The following is a 20,230-nucleotide window of genomic DNA, read 5'->3' on the forward strand; positions in this document are numbered from 1 at the left end:
ACACAATGAAATCTCTGTTTACATGCATGATCAAGGTGACAGCTTGGGTAAAAAAAATAAGAAAATACTGTTAACAGATAAACTTCAAAGGGGAAGATAGCATTATAAAGGAAGTTGGACAGAAGTAAAATTAGTACTGATCCCTGTCCATGGTGCTGAACGCAAGTATGTGTTCAGTTATTGTAAACAATCAAACCACTCACTAACGTTATCTCTATTTTAATTCATACAACTCGATCGTGTTCGTGAATATATCCTCACGTGCCATGTATAATTTTCTTGACATTTGGAGAAGCTTTGCTCTATGTATTTGTTGAAAGGAGCCTTTTGCTGACAGTCAGTAGCCACACTCGAAATGTTGTTCTCATTCACGTGTCTATTTTGGAAATATTTAGAGATAAGAAAATAAACACAATGTACCGTCAGCTTTTGTGCCACTAGCGTTTGATGGTATGTAGTGAGGATTTATATCGCACGGTGTCAGTGTAGTAGAAAAATTACGCATTACACGAGCTTGTTAACTTAGCATTTTGGTTCCGCCTCTTTATAGTTCTCAACTCGACATTGTCGCAGTCGCTTCTCAGCTTATTGCTGCCTTTGGAAATATTCAATTTTCCCTAATGTTTGTCGTCGTAGGAAGTGGTTAACTGATTTTTACATGGAAGAGTTGGATTCAACAATTATAAGGCAGTGTTTGGCTTTTGTGACGGATAACTGAGGATATCGGGTTTAATCATGGAACAAAGAAGACACGAGAGACGAAGGGCGCGAGGATATATGGTCGGCTGCGTGGTCTTTGTGCTTTTGTGGAGCGTTGCCTCGGCGCAAATACGATATTCCATCTCCGAGGAAGTTAACGAAGGCACTGTGGTTGGAAATGTAGCAAAAGATCTGGGATTGGATAAAAGCACACTGAGGGACAGGAAGTATCGGATTGTAACTAGTCATGCGAATCCTATTTTCCATGTAAATCAGAATGATGGCATTCTGTATGTGAGCCGAAAGATTGACAGAGAAGAGGTGTGTACGCAGAGCATTACGTGTTTAATCAATCTGAAAACCGTGCTAGAAAATCCCCTGGAGGTCCATTATGTTGAAGTGGAGGTGCTGGATGTAAATGACCATTCTCCGAGTTTCCCAGAGGATGAGAAAGCGTTGGAGATTTCGGAGAATGTGTTACCTGGAGTACGTATTCCACTAAAACCCGCACGAGATCCAGATGGCGGCCCGTTCTCTGTTCAGCACTATAAACTCAGCCCAAACGACCACTTTCGTTTGGAAGTTAAAGATAAAGGCAAAGATGGTAAAATACCAATATTAGTTGTCCAGAAATCCTTAGATAGGGAGGCAGCGGAAAGCCATTCATTAGTGCTGACAGCGCTAGATGGAGGTAAACCTCCAAAATCTGGCGAAATGAAAATTATAGTAAATGTTTTGGATATTAATGATAACGCGCCTGTTTTCTCTCAAGATATTTATTCGGTGATGCTCGATGAAAATGCTCCAGTAGGCACAACAGTCATACAAGTTAATGCAACTGATTTAGATGACGGTGCTAATGGAGATGTTGTATATTCATTTAGCAACAGTGTGAGTCATAGATTATTCAACCTTTTTGATATTAATCCAACAACAGGTGAAATTACTGTGATAGGTTTAATTAATTATGAGGAAAATGACATTTATGAAATTGAAATTCAAGCATCAGATAAAGGTCTGGCTCCACTTGCGACACAAAAAAGTGTCATTATCAAGATAGTTGACGTTAATGATAATGCCCCTGAGATTGAAGTTACCTCTTTTTCAAGCTCCATCCCTGAAGATTCCAGACCTGGAACTACAGTTGCCCTAATCAGTGTAAATGACTTGGACTCTGGTCTCAATGGAAAAGTTATTTGCTCCATAGGTGAGGAGGATGTTCCATTTGCTTTATCACCGTCTTTACGAGACAAAATGTTTTCATTAGTCACCAAATCTCCTCTGGACAGAGAGAAACAGTCACAATATGACCTGACAATAACTGCAAAAGATGCTGGGAAACCATCATTATCATCTGAAAAGACAATCAGCATTGTGGTGTCAGATGTGAATGACAACAGACCAGAGTTTTCACTGAGTCCATACACATTCTATGTTTATGAAGCTAATGAGCCAGGTACTTCTGTGTTTTCAGTTAAAGCTTATGATCGTGATGAAAACGACAACGCACGTATTTCCTATCATATTTTCAGAAACATTAGCAATGATAACAAATTGACTTCATTCCTCAACATAAATAGTGAAAATGGGGACATTTTGGCCCTTAAAAGTTTTGACTTTGAGACTCTGAAAACGTTCCAGTTCCAAGTTGTTGCCTCAGATTCTGGGACTCCGCCTCTAAGCAGCAACGTCACAGTGAACGTGTTCATTCTGGATCAGAACGACAACGCTCCAGTCATCCTGTATCCAGTCAGCTCTAACGGTTCTGCTGAAGGTGTGGAGGAGATTCCCCGCAATGTGAACGCAGGACACTTGGTGACTAAAGTCAGAGCCTATGACGCTGATATAGGATATAACGGCTGGTTACTGTTTTCACTGCAGGAAGTTACTGACCACAGTCTCTTTGGTTTGGACCGCTATACAGGACAGATCAGAACACTTCGCTCATTCACAGAGACAGACGAGGCTGAGCATAAACTGCTCATACTGGTGAAAGACAATGGGAACGTTTCACTCTCAGCAACAGCTACTGTCATTGTCAAAGTTGTGGAGCCCAAAGAGGCTTTTGCAGCTTCTGACGTTAAAAGTGCAGCAAAAGAAGATGAGGGGAATGATGTGACTTTTTACCTGATGATAACTTTGGGCTCAGTTTCAGTACTTTTTTTCATCAGTATCATCGTGCTGATTGCAATGCAGTGCTCTAAAACCACAGACTATACTTCTAAATACCTACAAGAGCCTAATTATGATGGGACACTGTGTCACAGCATCCAGTACAGATCTGGAGACAAACGCTACATGTTAGTTGGACCCAGAATGAGTATAGGATCTACTATAGCCCCAGGCAGCCATGCCAATACATTAGTGCTTCCAGACAGGAGGAGGGCATCTGGAGAGGTAAGGCATTTCAAATTAAGTTATTGTATTTTTAAGGATGTTGTGCAATGTCTTCTGTCATAGTCTGTCTAGTGTGATCCTTGTAGTTGCACTTTATATATTTGGAAGGTTTATAAATGTAGTTAATTCATATATCTGAGTTAGTTCACTAAAATATACAATGTTTACAAAGTTATGTACATGTTTAATACAGTTATAATAATTGGTTGAATCTTCCACTTTGGTTTCCCTCACATTTACCTTGGCCTAAGTCATCTTGGCTTCTGATTGGTCGAGGGAGTGAAATGTGAGTGGGTAACAGGGAAGTGTTTTTATGAAGTTGATAGAGGGGAAAGAATAATAAATTGTGGCCCACTTAAGTTATCTTTCTCCATCCTGCTGTTTCTTATTATAAAGAGTGATCTAACCACCACACATCAAAGCCTCACGTCACATATGTATCTTGATATCGCTTAGGTTTGTCGGTAACACTTTACAATAAGGTACACAAAATTGTAGTAGCTACTACATACCTACTACATAGTTTTTTTTTTTTTGTGCTACCTATGTGTTAGGTAGCACAAAAAAAAAAAAACCCCAATGTGTTAGGTAGCACATAGGGTTTTTTTTTTTTGTGCTACCTATGTGTTAGGTAGCACAAAAAAAAAAAACCTTATGTGTTACCTACTACATAGTTTTTTTTTTTTTGCGCTACCTATGTGTTAGGTAGCACAAAAAAAAAAAACCCTATGTGTTAGGTAGCACATAGGGTTTTTTTTTTTTGTGCTACCTATGTGTTAGGTAGCACAAAAAAAAAAACCTCATGTGTTACCTACTACATAGTTTTTTTTTTTTTGCGCTACCTATGTGTTAGGTAGCACAAAAAAAAAAAACCCTATGTGTTAGGTAGCACATAGGGTTTTTTTTTTTTTGTGCTACCTATGTGTTAGGTAGCACAAAAAAAAAAACCTTATGTGTTACCTACTACATAGTTTTTTTTTTTTTGCGCTACCTATGTGTTAGGTAGCACAAAAAAAAAAACCCTATGTGTTAGGTAGCACATAGGGTTTTTTTTTTTGTGCTACCTATGTGTTAGTTAGCACAAAAAAAAAAAACCCTATGTGTTACCTACTACATAGTTTTTTTTTTTTTGCGCTACCTATGTGTTAGGTAGCACAAAAAAAAAAACCCCTATGTGTTAGGTAGCACATAGGGTTTTTTTTTTTGTGCTACCTATGTGTTAGTTAGCACAAAAAAAAAAACCCCTATGTGTTACCTACTACATAGTTTTTTTTTTTTTGTGCTACCTATGTGTTAGGTAGCACAAAAAAAAAACCCCAATGTGTTAGGTAGCACATAGGGTTTTTTTTTTTTGTGCTACCTATGTGTTAGGTAGCACAAAAAAAAAAAACCTTATGTGTTACCTACTACATAGTTTTTTTTTTTTTGCGCTACCTATGTGTTAGGTAGCACAAAAAAAAAAAACCCTATGTGTTAGGTAGCACATAGGGTTTTTTTTTTGTGCTACCTATGTGTTAGGTAGCACAAAAAAAAAAAACCTTATGTGTTACCTACTACATAGTTTTTTTTTTTTTGCGCTACCTATGTGTTAGGTAGCACAAAAAAAAAAACCCTGTGTTAGGTAGCACATAGGGTTTTTTTTTTTTTGTGCTACCTATGTGTTAGGTAGCACAAAAAAAAAAACCTTATGTGTTACCTACTACATAGTTTTTTTTTTTTTGCGCTACCTATGTGTTAGGTAGCACAAAAAAAAACCCTATGTGTTAGGTAGCACATAGGGTTTTTTTTTTTGTGCTACCTATGTGTTAGTTAGCACAAAAAAAAAAAACCCTATGTGTTACCTACTACATAGTTTTTTTTTTTTTGCGCTACCTATGTGTTAGGTAGCACAAAAAAAAAAAACCCTATGTGTTAGGTAGCACATAGGGGTTTTTTTTTTTGTGCTACCTATGTGTTAGTTAACACAAAAAAAAAAAACCCTATGTGTTACCTACTACATAGTTTTTTTTTTTTTGTGCTACCTATGTGTTAGTTAGCACAAAAAAAAAAAACCCTATGTGCTACCTAACACATAGGGTTTTTTTTTTTTGTGCTACCTAACACATAGGTAGCGCAAAAAAAAAAAAACTATGTAGTAGGTAACACATAAGGTTTTTTTTTTTTGTGCTACCTAACACATAGGTAGCACAAAAAAAAAAAACCCTATGTGCTACCTAACACATAGGGTTTTTTTTTTTGTGCTACCTAACACATAGGTAGCGCAAAAAAAAAAAACTATGTAGTAGGTAACACATAAGGTTTTTTTTTTTTGTGCTACCTAACACATAGGTAGCACAAAAAAAAAAAACCCTATGTGCTACCTAACACATTGGGTTTTTTTTTTTTGTGCTACCTAACACATAGGTAGCACAAAAAAAAAAAAACTATGTAGTAGGTATGTAGTAGCTACTACAATTTTGTGTACCTTATTGTAAAGTGTTACCGGTTTGTCAGTAGTTTGAAGAACCCAATAATTATCCTGTACTTTTTCTAAAACACTTGACTTCGTGCACTATGTCCTTGTCTGCATTATTACCACTCTACTAGTCACACAACACTCAGATACCGCCAACCAATAATGAAACCCTTCCAAAAACGTATGGTCAAAATATGACAGCTTGGGAAAAATATTGTATTGTTTAAAAAATAAGCTTTAAATGGATAAATAATATTATCCTCAAACGAAGTAGGGCAGCAATATAAGTTAGTCGCGATAACTGTCCAAGGTGCTGAACGCGGAGTCTGTGAATTTCCCGTATATGTTCAGCAATTGTAAACAATGGCTCAAACCACTCACCGACTTTATCTCCATTTTAATTAATTCGATGTGATCGTATTATATGGATAATCTCGCCTCTTATGTACAGGTGTCTGGTCATTTTGAGAACATTTGCTCAAAAGCTTTTGTACCGACAGTTAGTAGCCAAAATATATATTTTCATTCAGGTGACTATTTAGTCAATTAAGAGATACAAAATAAATACAATATCATGCAGGGAAAGTGCTACTGGCTTCTTATTTTGTGCAGTAAGAATTTGCATCGCACGGTGTCAGTGTAATAGAAAAACTACGCATTACAGGAGCTTGTCATAGTGGCATTTTGGTTCCGCCTCTTTATAGTTCTCAAATCGACACGGTCGCAGTCGTTTCTCAGCTTACTGCTGCCTTTGGAAATACTCTATGTTCCCTCATGTCTGTCGTTGTAGAAGGTGATTGATTATTTTAAAATAGGATGGCTTGGATTTTGCTTTTATAACGCAGTTTTTACTTTTGTGACGGACTATTGATGATATCGGGTTAAACCATGGAACAAAGAAGACACGAGAGACGAAGGGCGCGAGGATTTTTGGTCGGATGCGTGGTCGCTGTGCTTTTGTGGAGTGTTGCCTCGGCGCAAATACGATATTCCATCTCAGAGGAAGTTAACGAAGGAACTGTGGTTGGAAATGTTGCAAAGGATTTGGGATTGGATAAAAGCACACTGAGAGACAGGAAGTATCGGATTGCCTCTATTAATGCGGACCCCCTTTTTCATGTAAATCAAAACGACGGCATCCTGTATGTGAGCCGAAAGATTGACAGGGAAGAGGTGTGCGCACAGACCAGTGCGTGTTTGATCAATCTTAAAACTGTGCTAGAAAATCCACTGGAGGTCCATTATGTAGGAGTGGAAGTGTTGGATATAAATGACCATTCTCCCATGTTCCCAGAGCATGAGAAAGCGTTGGAGATTTCGGAAAATGTGTTACCTGGAGTACGTATTCCACTACCACCTGCACGAGATCCAGATGGCGGCCCGTTCTCTGTTCAGCACTATAAACTCAGCCCAAACGACCACTTTCGTTTGGAAGTTAAAGATAAGGGGGAAGATGGTAAAGTACCAATATTGGTTGTGCAGAAATCTTTGGATAGGGAGGCAGCGAGAAGCCATTCATTAGTGCTGACCGCACTGGATGGAGGTAAACCTCCGAAATCTGGCAAAATTAATATTTTAGCAAATGTTTTGGATGTTAATGATAACGCACCTGTTTTCTCTAAAGATATTTATTCTGTAATGCTAGATGAAAACGTTCCGGTAGGCACAACAGTCATACAAGTTAATGCAACTGATTTAGATGAGGGTTCAAACGGAGATGTAGTTTATTCCTTTAGCAGTTTTGTGAATCGTAGGTCATTAAACCTTTTTGATATTAATCCATCAACAGGTGAAATAATCGTGAAAGGTTTAATAGACTTTGAGGAGAAGGACAGATACGAAATTGAAATTCAAGCAGCAGACAAAGGTTCGGCTCCGCTAACTTCAGAAAAAAGCGTAATTATTAACATAGTTGATGTTAATGATAATGCACCTGTGATTGAGGTTACTTCATTGTCAAGTTCCATCCCTGAAGATTCCAGACCTGGAACTACAGTTGCCCTCATCAGCGTAAATGACTTGGACTCTGGTCTCAATGGAAAAGTAATTTGCTCCATAGGTGAGGAGGATGTTCCATTTGCTTTATCACCGTCTTTGCAAGACAACATGTATTCATTAGTCACCAAATCCTCTCTGGACAGAGAGAAACAGTCACAATATGACCTGACCATAACTGCAAAAGATGCTGGTCAACCATCATTATCATCTGAAAAGACAATTCATGTTGTGGTGTCAGATGTGAATGACAACAGACCAGAGTTTTTACTGAGTCCCTATACTTTCTATGTCACAGAGGGCAACGATCCAGGAGCCTCAGTGTTTTCTGTTAAAGCTTTTGACCGGGATGAAAATGACAATGCATTGATATCCTATCATATTCTCAGAGATGTAAATGATGTGAATAAGTTAAGTTCCTTTCTCAACATAAATAGTGAGAGTGGAGATATCTTGGCCCTAAAAAGTTTTGACTTTGAGACTCTGAAAACGTTCCACTTCCAAGTTGTTGCCTCAGATTCTGGGACTCCGCCTCTAAGCAGCAACGTCACAGTGAACGTGTTCATTCTGGATCAGAACGACAACGCTCCAGTCATCCTGTATCCAGTCAGCTCTAACGGTTCTGCTGAAGGTGTGGAGGAGATTCCCCGCAATGTGAACGCAGGACACTTGGTGACTAAAGTCAGAGCCTATGACGCTGATATAGGATATAACGGCTGGTTACTGTTTTCACTGCAGGAAGTTACTGACCACAGTCTCTTTGGTTTGGACCGCTATACAGGACAGATCAGAACACTTCGCTCATTCACAGAGACAGACGAGGCTGAGCATAAACTGCTCATACTGGTGAAAGACAATGGGAACGTTTCACTCTCAGCAACAGCTACTGTGATTGTCAAAGTTGTGGAGCCCAAAGAGGCTTTTGCAGCTTCTGATGTTAAAAGTGCAGCAAAAGAAGATGAGGGGAATGATGTGACTTTTTACCTGATGATAACTTTGGGCTCAGTTTCAGTACTTTTTCTCATCAGTATCATCGTGCTGATTGCAATGCAATGCTCTAAAACCACAGACTATACTTCTAAATACATACAAGAGCCTAATTATGACGGGACACTGTGTCACAGCATCCAGTACAGATCTGGAGACAAACGCTACATGTTAGTTGGACCCAGAATGAGTATAGGATCTACTATAGCCCCAGGCAGCCACGCCAATACACTGGTGCTCCCTGACAGGAGGAGGGCATCCGGGGAGGTGAGTAAATAAAGATACCATTATTTAAAGTAAATGCTGGTATGAACGCTTGCAATGGATGAGATACACATCCTAATGATTTAAGTTTTGCCTGAAGTATTGAATGAACCATGCTCAAACAAAATTGACCATTGACATAGAATTAATCACTGAAGGAATTGAGGGAGTGCTGTGTTGTTGTGATACTGTTGAATTAGGTTGGTAGTTTACAGGTTGTTGTATGGCTCTAAGCCCACCCCTCAGCCCAGAGTGTTAACTATATTAGTAAATAATGAATTGGACTGTATATGTTGTCTTTGTTCCTTAAAGCTGCATTGTTTCTCCAAACTTTGAAATGAATATCATCCCAAGAAATGATTCAACCTCATGAAAATAGGTTTCAGTACCTTTTCTCAATATGTCATTCAATTACTCGAATTCAGGCTCCCTTAACTAAGTCAACATAAAAGCAAGAAAAAAAGAGAGATAAACACAATTGATGAGAGCAATGTGAGACCTAAATAGAAACAGAAAAAGTGCAAGGAAAAACAGAATAGTGGACAATTTAAATACATATTATTACATATTCAAATGAGCTTTTCGAACCATAAACAGATGGAACCTTTTGGACAGGTTAAACCATAAACAAAGTAAGAACAAAGATAAACAGATGCTAACTGTAGTAACTGACATAGGGCTCAGCTCAGCAGTCTAGTACCACATACAACATTTCTAAATATCTACAAGAGGCTAATAATCGTTGGACACGGTGTCACAGCATCCAGCAAAGATTTGGAAACAAACCCCACATTTTAGTTGGACCCTCGATTGACTAATTGATCTACTGTAGTCCCAGGAAGCAATGCAAATACTCTTGTGATCCCTGACAGGAATCAGCAACCTGGAGAGGCAAGACAAATTAGTATTAACTTAATTTCATTGTTCTGTTTAATTATAAGTTATGTAGTAGTTTCACAGCAATCTGTAAATACACATGTACACATGTTGGCATCAATATTCATGAAAATATCACTTATTACTTACATTTCTAAAGTCAAATTTCATCATAATACTTATTTGCATTCCTGTATTACTGGCAAATCCATTGTGGTGACATTTGGGAACCAATGACACAGTTTAATTCAAAGTAGAACAATTTGAACATTTCTGGTGTTTAAAAAAGCAGCATATATATCTTCTCTAACTAACATCATGTACATTTGTTGTTTTTATCTCCTTGCTGGGTGGATGTAGATGAACAGACCATCTTAAACATCACTTCCTATTATGTTGAAGTATGCAGTTGTAAGGTCACAACGTATGGTCTGTTGTCTATGGAGACGCAAGTGCAATAAGAAGTGTCGCTGTCCGTGGTGCTGAAAGTTTTTCTTTTTTTAGCACAAGCATTTCTCTTGAAATGTCACAGAAATAAGGTCATAGTAGTAACTCTGATTGTTGAAAACAATGCATTTGTGAAGAAGGAACAACATTCAACTCGAATCCATAACTTGACAAAAGCCAACATCTTCTTTGTATATTAACAGACTGTTTGTCTCCTTTGTCTAGTGTTTCTGTTCGAACGTTTAAATTGACTGTATGTTTGGTGAAATAGTGCTGCAATAACGTTCTGGATCGCATGGTGTCGGTAAAATGGTAAATTGTGTCTAATTTCGTCATGCATTTTGGGTCCAGCCCTGTATTTTGACATTATGCGTAACGGGCTTGAACACGCTACTAGCTCTACACATACCAGGGCTGTTTTAGCGATAGATGAGCAGTTTGATAAATATTATGGCTGACTTTTATTCCTTGACCATACAATTATAGACTGGATTATTATTTGTTCCCCCTTGTACATAATGGAGCAACGGGGACGCCGGACGTGGATGGAGCGATGGATATGCGTCGCCTTTATGGTGGCGTTGTTAACGTTTCGGGGCGAAGCCTCAGCTCAGATTAGATATTCCATCTCCGAAGAGGTGAAAGAAGGAAGTGTTGTTGGGAACATTGCAAAAGACTTGGGGATTGATAAGGCTACCTTGAAAGAGAGAGAGTATCGCATTGTTGGTAGTTCAACGGAACCCCTTTTTCGTTTGAACATGGACGACGGTCTCCTGTACGTCAGCAGGAAAATGGACAGGGAAGAGATTTGTGAACGGAGCAACGCGTGTATAATCAACCTTAAAACCGTGCTAGAAAACCCGCTGGAAATTCATTATGTTGCCATCGAGGTGCTGGATGTAAATGACCATTCCCCCGTCTTTCCAGAGAAAGAGAAACGACTGGAGATATTTGAATCGACTTCACCGGGAGCAAGGTTCCAGCTACAGCCTGCACGCGACCCCGATGGTGGTCAGTTTACTGTTCAGCAGTATAGACTAAGCCACAATGAACACTTTCGTTTGGAAATTAAGGAAAGAGGGGAAGACCGTAAGATGCCCTTTCTGATTTTACAGAAGCAGTTAGACAGAGAGGCTATGGGAGTGCACAGGCTTCTGCTTACAGCTATTGATGGCGGGAAGCCGGCGAGGTCGGGAACAATAGAAATACTAATTAAGGTGCTTGATGTTAATGACAATTCACCAGTTTTTACAAAAGATGTATATTCTGCTGTTTTAAAGGAAAACGCGACCCCTGGTGCGTTAGTTATTCAGGTAAATGCGACTGATTTGGATGAAGGCGCAAACAGTGAAATTGTTTACTCATTTGGTAAAGAAGTTGATATAAATTTGCAAAAGCTATTCAACATAGACCCACTGACGGGCAAAATTACAGTGACAGGAATAATTGATTTTGAAGAAAATGAAAGTTATGAAATTGATATACAAGCATCAGATAAGGGCACTGTTCCTCTTTCCACAGACAAAACTGTGATAATAAAGGTAATCGACCTTAATGACAATCCTCCAGAGATTGAAATAACATCATTTTCCAAATCAGTTGCCGAAAATTCTAGAATTGGAACAACAGTAGCTTTGATCAGCGTCAATGATTTGGATTCAGGCATAAATGGGAAGGTGTCTTGCTTTATACGTGAGGACGTTCCTTTCGCTATATCTCCATCTTTGCAAGATAATATGTACGCCATAGTGACCAATTCCAAACTGGACAGAGAAGAAAAGTATTTTTATGAACTTACAATTGTTGCAAAGGACACTGGTGAGCCATCACTGTCATCTGAGAAGACGATAAGTGTGGTTGTTTCGGACGTGAATGATAACAAACCACAGTTTTCACTGAGCCCCTATACGTTTTACATTAGTGAAAATAATGACTTAGTATCACCACTATTTTCACTTCGGGCATCTGACCTTGATGATGGGGATAATGCGCATATTTCATATCACATTCCAAGGGACAGCAGCGGAGATAATATTGGTCTATTCTTAAATATAAACTCGGAAAGTGGCGATATTATGGCGCTAAAAAGTTTTGACTTTGAGACTCTGAAGACGTTCCAGTTCCAAGTTGTTGCCACAGATTCTGGGACTCCGCCTCTAAGCAGCAACATCACAGTGAACGTGTTCATTCTGGATCAGAACGACAACGCTCCAGTCATCCTGTATCCAGTCAGCTCTAACGGTTCTGCTCAAGGTGTGGAGGAGATTCCCCGCAATGTGAACGCAGGACACTTGGTGACTAAAGTCAGAGCCTATGACGCTGATATAGGATATAACGGCTGGTTACTGTTTTCACTGCAGGAAGTTACTGACCACAGTCTCTTTGGTTTGGACCGCTATACAGGACAGATCAGAACACTTCGCTCATTCACAGAGACAGACGAGGCTGAGCATAAACTGCTCATACTGGTGAAAGACAATGGGAACGTTTCACTCTCAGCAACAGCTACTGTGATTGTCAAAGTTGTGGAGCCCAAAGAGGCTTTTGCAGCTTCTGATGTTAAAAGTGCAGCAAAAGAAGATGAGGGGAATGATGTGACTTTTTACCTGATGATAACGTTGGGCTCAGTTTCAGTACTTTTTCTCATCAGTATCATCGTGCTGATTGCAATGCAGTGCTCTAAAACCACAGACTATACTTCTAAATACCTACAAGAGCCTAATTATGACGGGACACTGTGTCACAGCATCCAGTACAGATCTGGAGACAAACGCTACATGTTAGTTGGACCCAGAATGAGTATAGGATCTACTATAGCCCCAGGCAGCCACGCCAATACACTGGTGCTCCCTGACAGGAGGAGTGCATCCGGAGAGGTAAGACATAAATATCCCTTTATCTAAAGGCAATTCTGGTATGAACGCTTTCAATAGATGAGATATACATCCTAATGATTCAAGTGTTGCCAAAAATATTGAATGCTCCCAGCTGAAAATAAATTGACCTGTGACATACAATTAATCACTGAGGGAATTGAGGAAGTTATGTGTTGTTATGAGACTGTTGAATTAAGTTGATAGTTAACAGGTTGTTGCAAGCCCACCCCTCAGCCCAGAGTGTTAACTATACTAGTAAATAATGCATTGGACTGTATATGTTGCCTTTTTTACCTTAAATGCTGCATTGTCCCTCCAAACTTTGAAATGTCATTCATCCCAAGAAATTATACAACCTATTGAAAATAGGTTTCAGTACCTTTTCTCAATATGTCATTCAATTACTCGAATTCAGGCTCCCTTAACTAATTCAACATAAAAGCAAGAAAAAAAGAGAGATAAACACAATTGATGAGAGCAATGTGAGACCTAAATAGAAACAGAAAAAGTGCAAGGAAAAACAGAATAGTGGGAAATTTAAATACATATTCTTACATTTTCAAATGAGCTGTTCGTACCATAAACAGATGGAACCTTTTGGACAGGTTAAACCATGAACAAAGTAAGAACAAAGATAAACAGATGCTAACTGTAGTAACTGACATGGGGCTCAGCTCAGCAGTCTCGTACCACATACAACATTTCTAAATATCTACAAGAGACTAATAATCGTTGGACACGGTGTCACAGCATCCAGCAAAGATATGGAAACAAACCCCACATTTTAGTTGGACCCTCGATTGACTAATTGATCTACTGTAGTCCCAGGGAGCAATGCAAATACTCCTGTGATCCCTGACAGGAGTCAGCCACCTGGAGAGGCAAGACAAATTAGTATTAACTAATAATAATTAAATAATAATAATAATTAAATAATAATAATAATTAAATAATAATTTCATTGTTCTGTTTAATTATAAGTTATGTAGTAGTTATGTAGTAGTTTCACAGCAATCTGTAAATACACATGTACACATGTTGGCATGTACACATGTTGGCATCAATATTCATGAAAATAGCACTTATTACTTAAATTTATAAAGGCAACTTTCATCACAATACTTATTTGCATTCCTGCATTACTGGCAAATCCATTGTGGCGACATTTGGGAACCAATGACACAGTTTAATTCAAAGTAGAACAATTTGAACATTTCTGGTGTTTAAAAAAGCAGCATATATATCTTGTCTAACTAACATCATGTACATTTGTTGTTTTATCTCCTTGCTGGGTGGATGTAGATAAACAGACCATCTTAAACATAATTTCCTATTATGTTGAAGTATGCAGTTGTAACGTATGGTCTGTTATCTATGGAGACGCAAGTGCAATAAGAAGTGTCGCTGTCCGTGGTTCTGAAAGTTTTTCTTTTTTTAACACAAACGTTTCTCTTGAAATGTCACAGAAATAAGGTCATCGTAGTAACTTTGATTGTTGAAAACAATGCATTTGTGAAGAAGGAACAACATTCAACTCCAATCCATAACTCCTTTTGAAAAAAGCCAACATCTTCTTAGTATAGACTGTTTGTCTCCTTTGTCTAGTGTTTCTGTTCGAACGTTTACATTGACAGTATGTTTGGTGAAATAGTGCTGCAATAACGTTCTGGATCGCATGGTGTCAGTAAAATGGTAAATTGTGTCTAATTTCGTCATGCATTTTGGGTCCAGCCCTGTATTTTGACAGTATGCGTAACGGGCTTGAACACGCAACTAGCTCTTCACATACCAGGGCTGTCTTAGCGATAGATGAGCAGTTTGCTTCATATTATGGCCGACTTGTATTATTTGACCATACAATTATAGACTGGATTATTATGTGTTCCCCTTTGTACATAATGGAACAACGGGGACGCCGGACGTGGATGGAGCGATGGATATGCGTCGCCTTTATGGTGGCGTTGTTAACGTTTCGGGGCGAAGCCTCAGCTCAGATCAGATATTCCATCTCCGAAGAGGTGAAAGAAGGAAGTGTTGTTGGAAACATTGCAAAAGACTTGGGGATTGATAAGGCTACGCTGAAAGACAGAGAGTATCGCATTGTTGGCAGTTCAACGGAACCCCTTTTTCGTTTGAACATGGACGACGGTCTCCTGTACGTCAGCAGGAAAATGGACAGGGAAGAGATTTGTGAACGGAGCAACGCATGTATAATCAACCTTAAAACCGTGCTAGAAAACCCGCTGGAAATTCATTATGTGGCCATAGAGGTGCTGGATGTAAACGACCATTCCCCCGTCTTTCCAGAGAAAGAGAAACGGCTGGAGATATTTGAATCGACTTCACCGGGAGCAAGGTTCCAGCTACAGCCTGCACGCGACCCCGATGGTGGTCAGTTTACTGTTCAGCAGTATAGACTAAGCCACAATGAACACTTTCGTTTGGAAATTAAGGAAAGAGGGGAAGACCGTAAGATGCCCTTTCTGATTTTACAGAAACAGTTAGACAGAGAGGCTACGGGAGTGCACAGGCTTCTGCTTACAGCTATTGATGGCGGGAAGCCGGCGAGGTCAGGAACGATAGAAATACTAATTGATGTGCTTGATGTTAATGACAATTCACCAGTTTTTACAAAGGAAGTATATTCTGCTGTTTTAAAGGAAAACGCGACCCCTGGTGCGTTAGTTATTCAGGTAAATGCGACTGATTTGGATGAAGGCGCAAACAGTGAAATTGTTTACTCATTTGGTAAAGAAGTTGATATAAATTTGCAAAAGCTTTTCAACATAGACCCACTGACGGGAAAAATTACAGTGACAGGTGTAATTGATTTTGAAGAAAATGAAAGTTATGAAATTGATATAAAAGCCTCAGATAAGGGCCCTGTTCCTCTTTCCACAGACAAAACTGTGATAATAAAGGTAATCGACCTTAATGACAATCCTCCAGAGATTGAAATTACATCATATTCAAAATCAGTTGCCGAAAATTCTAGAATTGGAACAACAGTAGCTTTGATCAGCGTCAATGATTTGGACTCAGGAATAAATGGGAAGGTGTCTTGCTTTATACGGGAGGACGTTCCTTTCGCTATATCTCCATCTTTGCAAGATAATATGTACGCCATAGTGACCAATTCCAAACTGGACAGAGAAGAAAAGTATTTTTATGAACTAACAATTGTTGCAAAGGACACTGGTGAGCCATCACTGTCATCTGAGAAGACGATAAGTGTGGTTGTTTCGGACGTGAATGATAACAAACCACAGTTTTCACTGAGCCCCTATACGTTTTACATTAGTGAAAATAATGACGTAGTATCACCACTATTTTCACTTAGGGCATCTGACCTTGATGATGGGGATAATGCGCATATTTCATATCACATTCCGAGGGACAGCAGTGGAGATAATATTGGTCTATTTTTAAATATAAACTCGGAAAGTGGCGATATTATGGCGCTAAAAAGTTTTGACTTTGAAACTTTGAAAACGTTCCAGTTCCAAGTTGTTGCCACAGATTCTGGGACTCCGCCTCTAAGCAGCAACGTCACAGTGAACGTGTTCATTCTGGATCAGAACGACAACGCTCCAGTCATCCTGTATCCAGTCAGCTCTAACGGTTCTGCTGAAGGTGTGGAGGAGATTCCCCGCAATGTGAACGCAGGACACTTGGTGACTAAAGTCAGAGCCTATGACGCTGATATAGGATATAACGGCTGGTTACTGTTTTCACTGCAGGAAGTTAGTGACCACAGTCTCTTTGGTTTGGACCGCTATACAGGACAGATCAGAACACTTCGCTCATTCACAGAGACAGACGAGGCTGAGCATAAACTGCTCATACTGGTGAAAGACAATGGGAACGTTTCACTCTCAGCAACAGCTACTGTGATTGTCAAAGTTGTGGAGCCCAAAGAGGCTTTTGCAGCTTCTGATGTTAAAAGTGCAGCAAAAGAAGATGAGGGGAATGATGTGACTTTTTACCTGATGATAACTTTGGGCTCAGTTTCAGTACTTTTTCTCATCAGTATCATCGTGCTGATTGCAATGCAGTGCTCTAAAACCACAGACTATACTTCTAAATACCTACAAGAGCCTAATTATGACGGGACACTGTGTCACAGCATCCAGTACAGATCTGGAGACAAACGCTACATGTTAGTTGGACCCAGAATGAGTATAGGATCTACTATAGCCCCAGGCAGCCACGCCAATACACTGGTGCTCCCTGACAGGAGGAGTGCATCTGGAGAGGTAAGGGCATTGGTATTAAAATAGGAAATGTAATAGATTAATGGACATGGATATTTTTATTATTACTAATATTATCTTTTTTTTTTTTTTTTTTTTTTTTTTATATTTTCTATCCAATACAAATCATGTCTGATTCCGATGTATGCAGTTCACTTTTTTCCTTGTATGATTGCATCCTCAGCAGGCAATATTGTAATAGTTTAACCACTGCACACATCACATGAAGATAATATTTAGTTTTTGAAGAATATCTGCATTGTACCGTAGGCTCGCATGGTGTCACTGCTTGTGAAAATGAACGACTCGGTTGAACATTATCCTCTACGTCAGTAGTTTTTTGCTATTTCGCGACAGTGTGCGCTTGTGCTTTGGGGCGGTGGCTTCAATTGTTTGACTAGTTCAACCAGCATCTTTCTAATATTGGGCAGTTATGATTTTAGTTGAAAATGCTTGTTCCTGTGTAGACTCACATTTTCAATCCTAACCTTTGTATTAGTATTTTTTTTTTTATTATCCAATATGGCAGGACGAGGATACCGAGCATGGCTGGAGCGCCTGGTCGTTATCATTGCTTTTTTGGATATTAATTTCATTTTTGGTTCGGCACAGCTACGATACTCTATTCCCGAAGAGCTTACTGTGGGTGCTGTTGTTGGGAATATCGCTAAAGACCTAGGGTTGGATCTCAGTGCTTTGAACGCCAGAGGATTTCGCATAGTTTCTGGATCTACCGAACCCCTGTTTCAACTGAACAATAATGGCATCTTACATGTCAACCGAAAAATAGACAGAGAAGAGGTGTGCGAACGGACAAGTAGCTGCGTTATCAACATAAAGACTGTTCTGGAGAATCCGTTAGAGGTCCATTATGTCGCAATCGAGATTGTGGATGTTAACGACCACTCTCCCACGTTCTCCAAAAACGAGACGCATTTAGAGATATCAGAATCTGCATTAACGGGGGCACGATTTCAACTACAAGGCGCCCGTGATCCCGACAGTGACACATTTTCCATTCAACTGTATCGGCTCAGTCAAAATGACCATTTCCGTCTTGAGGTTAAGGACAGAGGAGAGGACGGGAAGATTCCTGTTTTGTATTTGCATAAACCGCTGGACAAAGAAACTGCAAGAAGTCATTCATTGCTGCTGACAGCCGTTGATGGAGGAAAGCCTGCTAAGACAGGAACCATGGGAATTATCGTTAATGTTTTGGATGTTAATGACAACATGCCCGTTTTTGCCAAAGACTCATATGCTGCGGTGCTTAATGAAAATTCACGCATTGGCACAACTATCATGCAAGTAAATGCCACAGATTTAGACGACGGTTTAAATGGGGAGGTGGTTTATTCGTTTGGCAACAATGTTAATACTAAATTGCGTAAACTTTTTGAAGTTGACTCCACTACTGGTGAAATTATTGTTAAAGGACTAATTGATTTTGAAGCAAAGGACAGGTATGAAATTGATATCAAAGCCTCTGATAAAGGACCAGTGCCCCTAGAGACAGAAAAAAGTGTGATAATAACTATTGTGGACCTTAATGACAACGCACCTGAGATTGAGGTGACATCCTTTTCAAGAGCAATTCCTGAGAACTCCAAACCTGGGACGACAGTAGCGTTGATAAGTGTAAATGATAATGATTCGGGTTTGAATGGAAAGGTAATCTGTTATATAAGTGAAGATGTACCTTTTACATTAACACCGTCTTTACAAGAAAACATGTACTCTATAGTCACAAAAGTTCTGCTGGATAGAGAGCATCAGTCCAATTACGACGTGACAATAATTGCTAAAGATGCTGGTGAACAACCTTTGTCATCTGAAAAGACAATAAGTGTGACTGTATCCGATGTGAACGACAACAGTCCAGCGTTTTCCACTAGTCCGTATACTTTTTATGTGATTGAGAACAATGTTGCAGGAGCCTCTCTGTTTTCAGTGAGTGCTCGTGATTGTGATGAGGGTGACAATGCTCTCATATCATACAGCATTCAAAGAAATGGGGACGAACATAAGACATTTACATCATTCCTAAACATTAATTCTGAAAAGGGAGACATTTTGGCTCTAAAAAGTTTTGACTTTGAGACTCTGAAAACGTTCCACTTCCAAGTTGTTGCCACAGATTCTGGGACTCCGCCTCTAAGCAGCAACGTCACAGTGAACGTGTTCATTCTGGATCAGAACGACAACGCTCCAGTCATCCTGTATCCAGTCAGCTCTAACGGTTCTGCTGAAGGTGTGGAGGAGATTCCCCGCAATGTGAACGCAGGACACTTGGTGACTAAAGTCAGAGCCTATGACGCTGATATAGGATATAACGGCTGGTTACTGTTTTCACTGCAGGAAGTTACTGACCACAGTCTCTTTGGTTTGGACCGCTATACAGGACAGATCAGAACACTTCGCTCATTCACAGAGACAGACGAGGCTGAGCATAAACTGCTCATACTGGTGAAAGACAATGGGAACGTTTCACTCTCAGCAACAGCTACTGTGATTGTCAAAGTTGTGGAGCCCAAAGAGGCTTTTGCAGCTTCTGATGTTAAAAGTGCAGCAAAAGAAGATGAGGGGAATGATGTGACTTTTTACCTGATGATAACTTTGGGCTCAGTTTCAGTACTTTTTCTCATCAGTATCATCGTGCTGATTGCAATGCAGTGCTCTAAAACCACAGACTATACTTCTAAATACCTACAAGAGCCTAATTATGACGGGACACTGTGTCACAGCATCCAGTACAGATCTGGAGACAAACGCTACATGTTAGTTGGACCCAGAATGAGTATAGGATCTACTATAGCCCCAGGCAGCCATGCCAATACACTGGTGCTCCCTGACAGGAGGAGTGCATCCGGAGAGGTAAGAAAGATCAACTTATTTAAAAGGCACTTCTGGTATGAATGCTCGCAATCTCTGACATTCCGATCCTAATTATTTAAGTGCGCCAAAAGTACTAAACACCACAA

At 39.6% G+C, this 20,230-nt stretch overlaps 4 protein-coding genes across 4 annotated transcripts in view; all 4 read left to right on the forward strand.

The window, feature by feature from the left end:
* Positions 1-20,230, forward strand: part of LOC307256491 (protocadherin alpha-C2-like) — a gene marked incomplete at its 5' end in the record, with an annotated part of 199,325 nt that overhangs the window by 65,093 nt on the left and 114,002 nt on the right. The window lies entirely within an intron of this gene.
* On the forward strand, positions 736-6,348 carry LOC307256569 (protocadherin alpha-8-like; the record flags this gene model as incomplete). Its single annotated transcript, XM_080035596.1, has 2 exons — positions 736-3,101; positions 6,342-6,348. The coding sequence occupies 2 exons, from the start codon at positions 736-738 to the stop codon at positions 6,346-6,348; spliced, it is 2,373 nt and encodes a 790-aa protein (XP_079891722.1).
* LOC307256570 (uncharacterized protein) lies at positions 6,440-13,023 on the forward strand (the record flags this gene model as incomplete). Its single annotated transcript, XM_080035597.1, has 2 exons — positions 6,440-8,804; positions 10,607-13,023. 2 exons carry the CDS (start codon positions 6,440-6,442, stop codon positions 13,021-13,023), a joined length of 4,782 nt encoding a protein of 1,593 aa, XP_079891723.1.
* Positions 14,895-20,195, forward strand: LOC307256572 (protocadherin alpha-8-like; the record flags this gene model as incomplete). The annotated part of the gene is made up of 2 exons (XM_080035599.1): positions 14,895-15,391; positions 18,254-20,195. The coding sequence occupies 2 exons, from the start codon at positions 14,895-14,897 to the stop codon at positions 20,193-20,195; spliced, it is 2,439 nt and encodes an 812-aa protein (XP_079891725.1).

The sequence above is a fragment of the Ammodytes marinus genome (assembly GCF_949987685.1).
Source record: "Ammodytes marinus genome assembly, chromosome: 10".
In the NCBI taxonomy this organism is placed as follows: domain Eukaryota; kingdom Metazoa; phylum Chordata; class Actinopteri; order Uranoscopiformes; family Ammodytidae; genus Ammodytes; species Ammodytes marinus.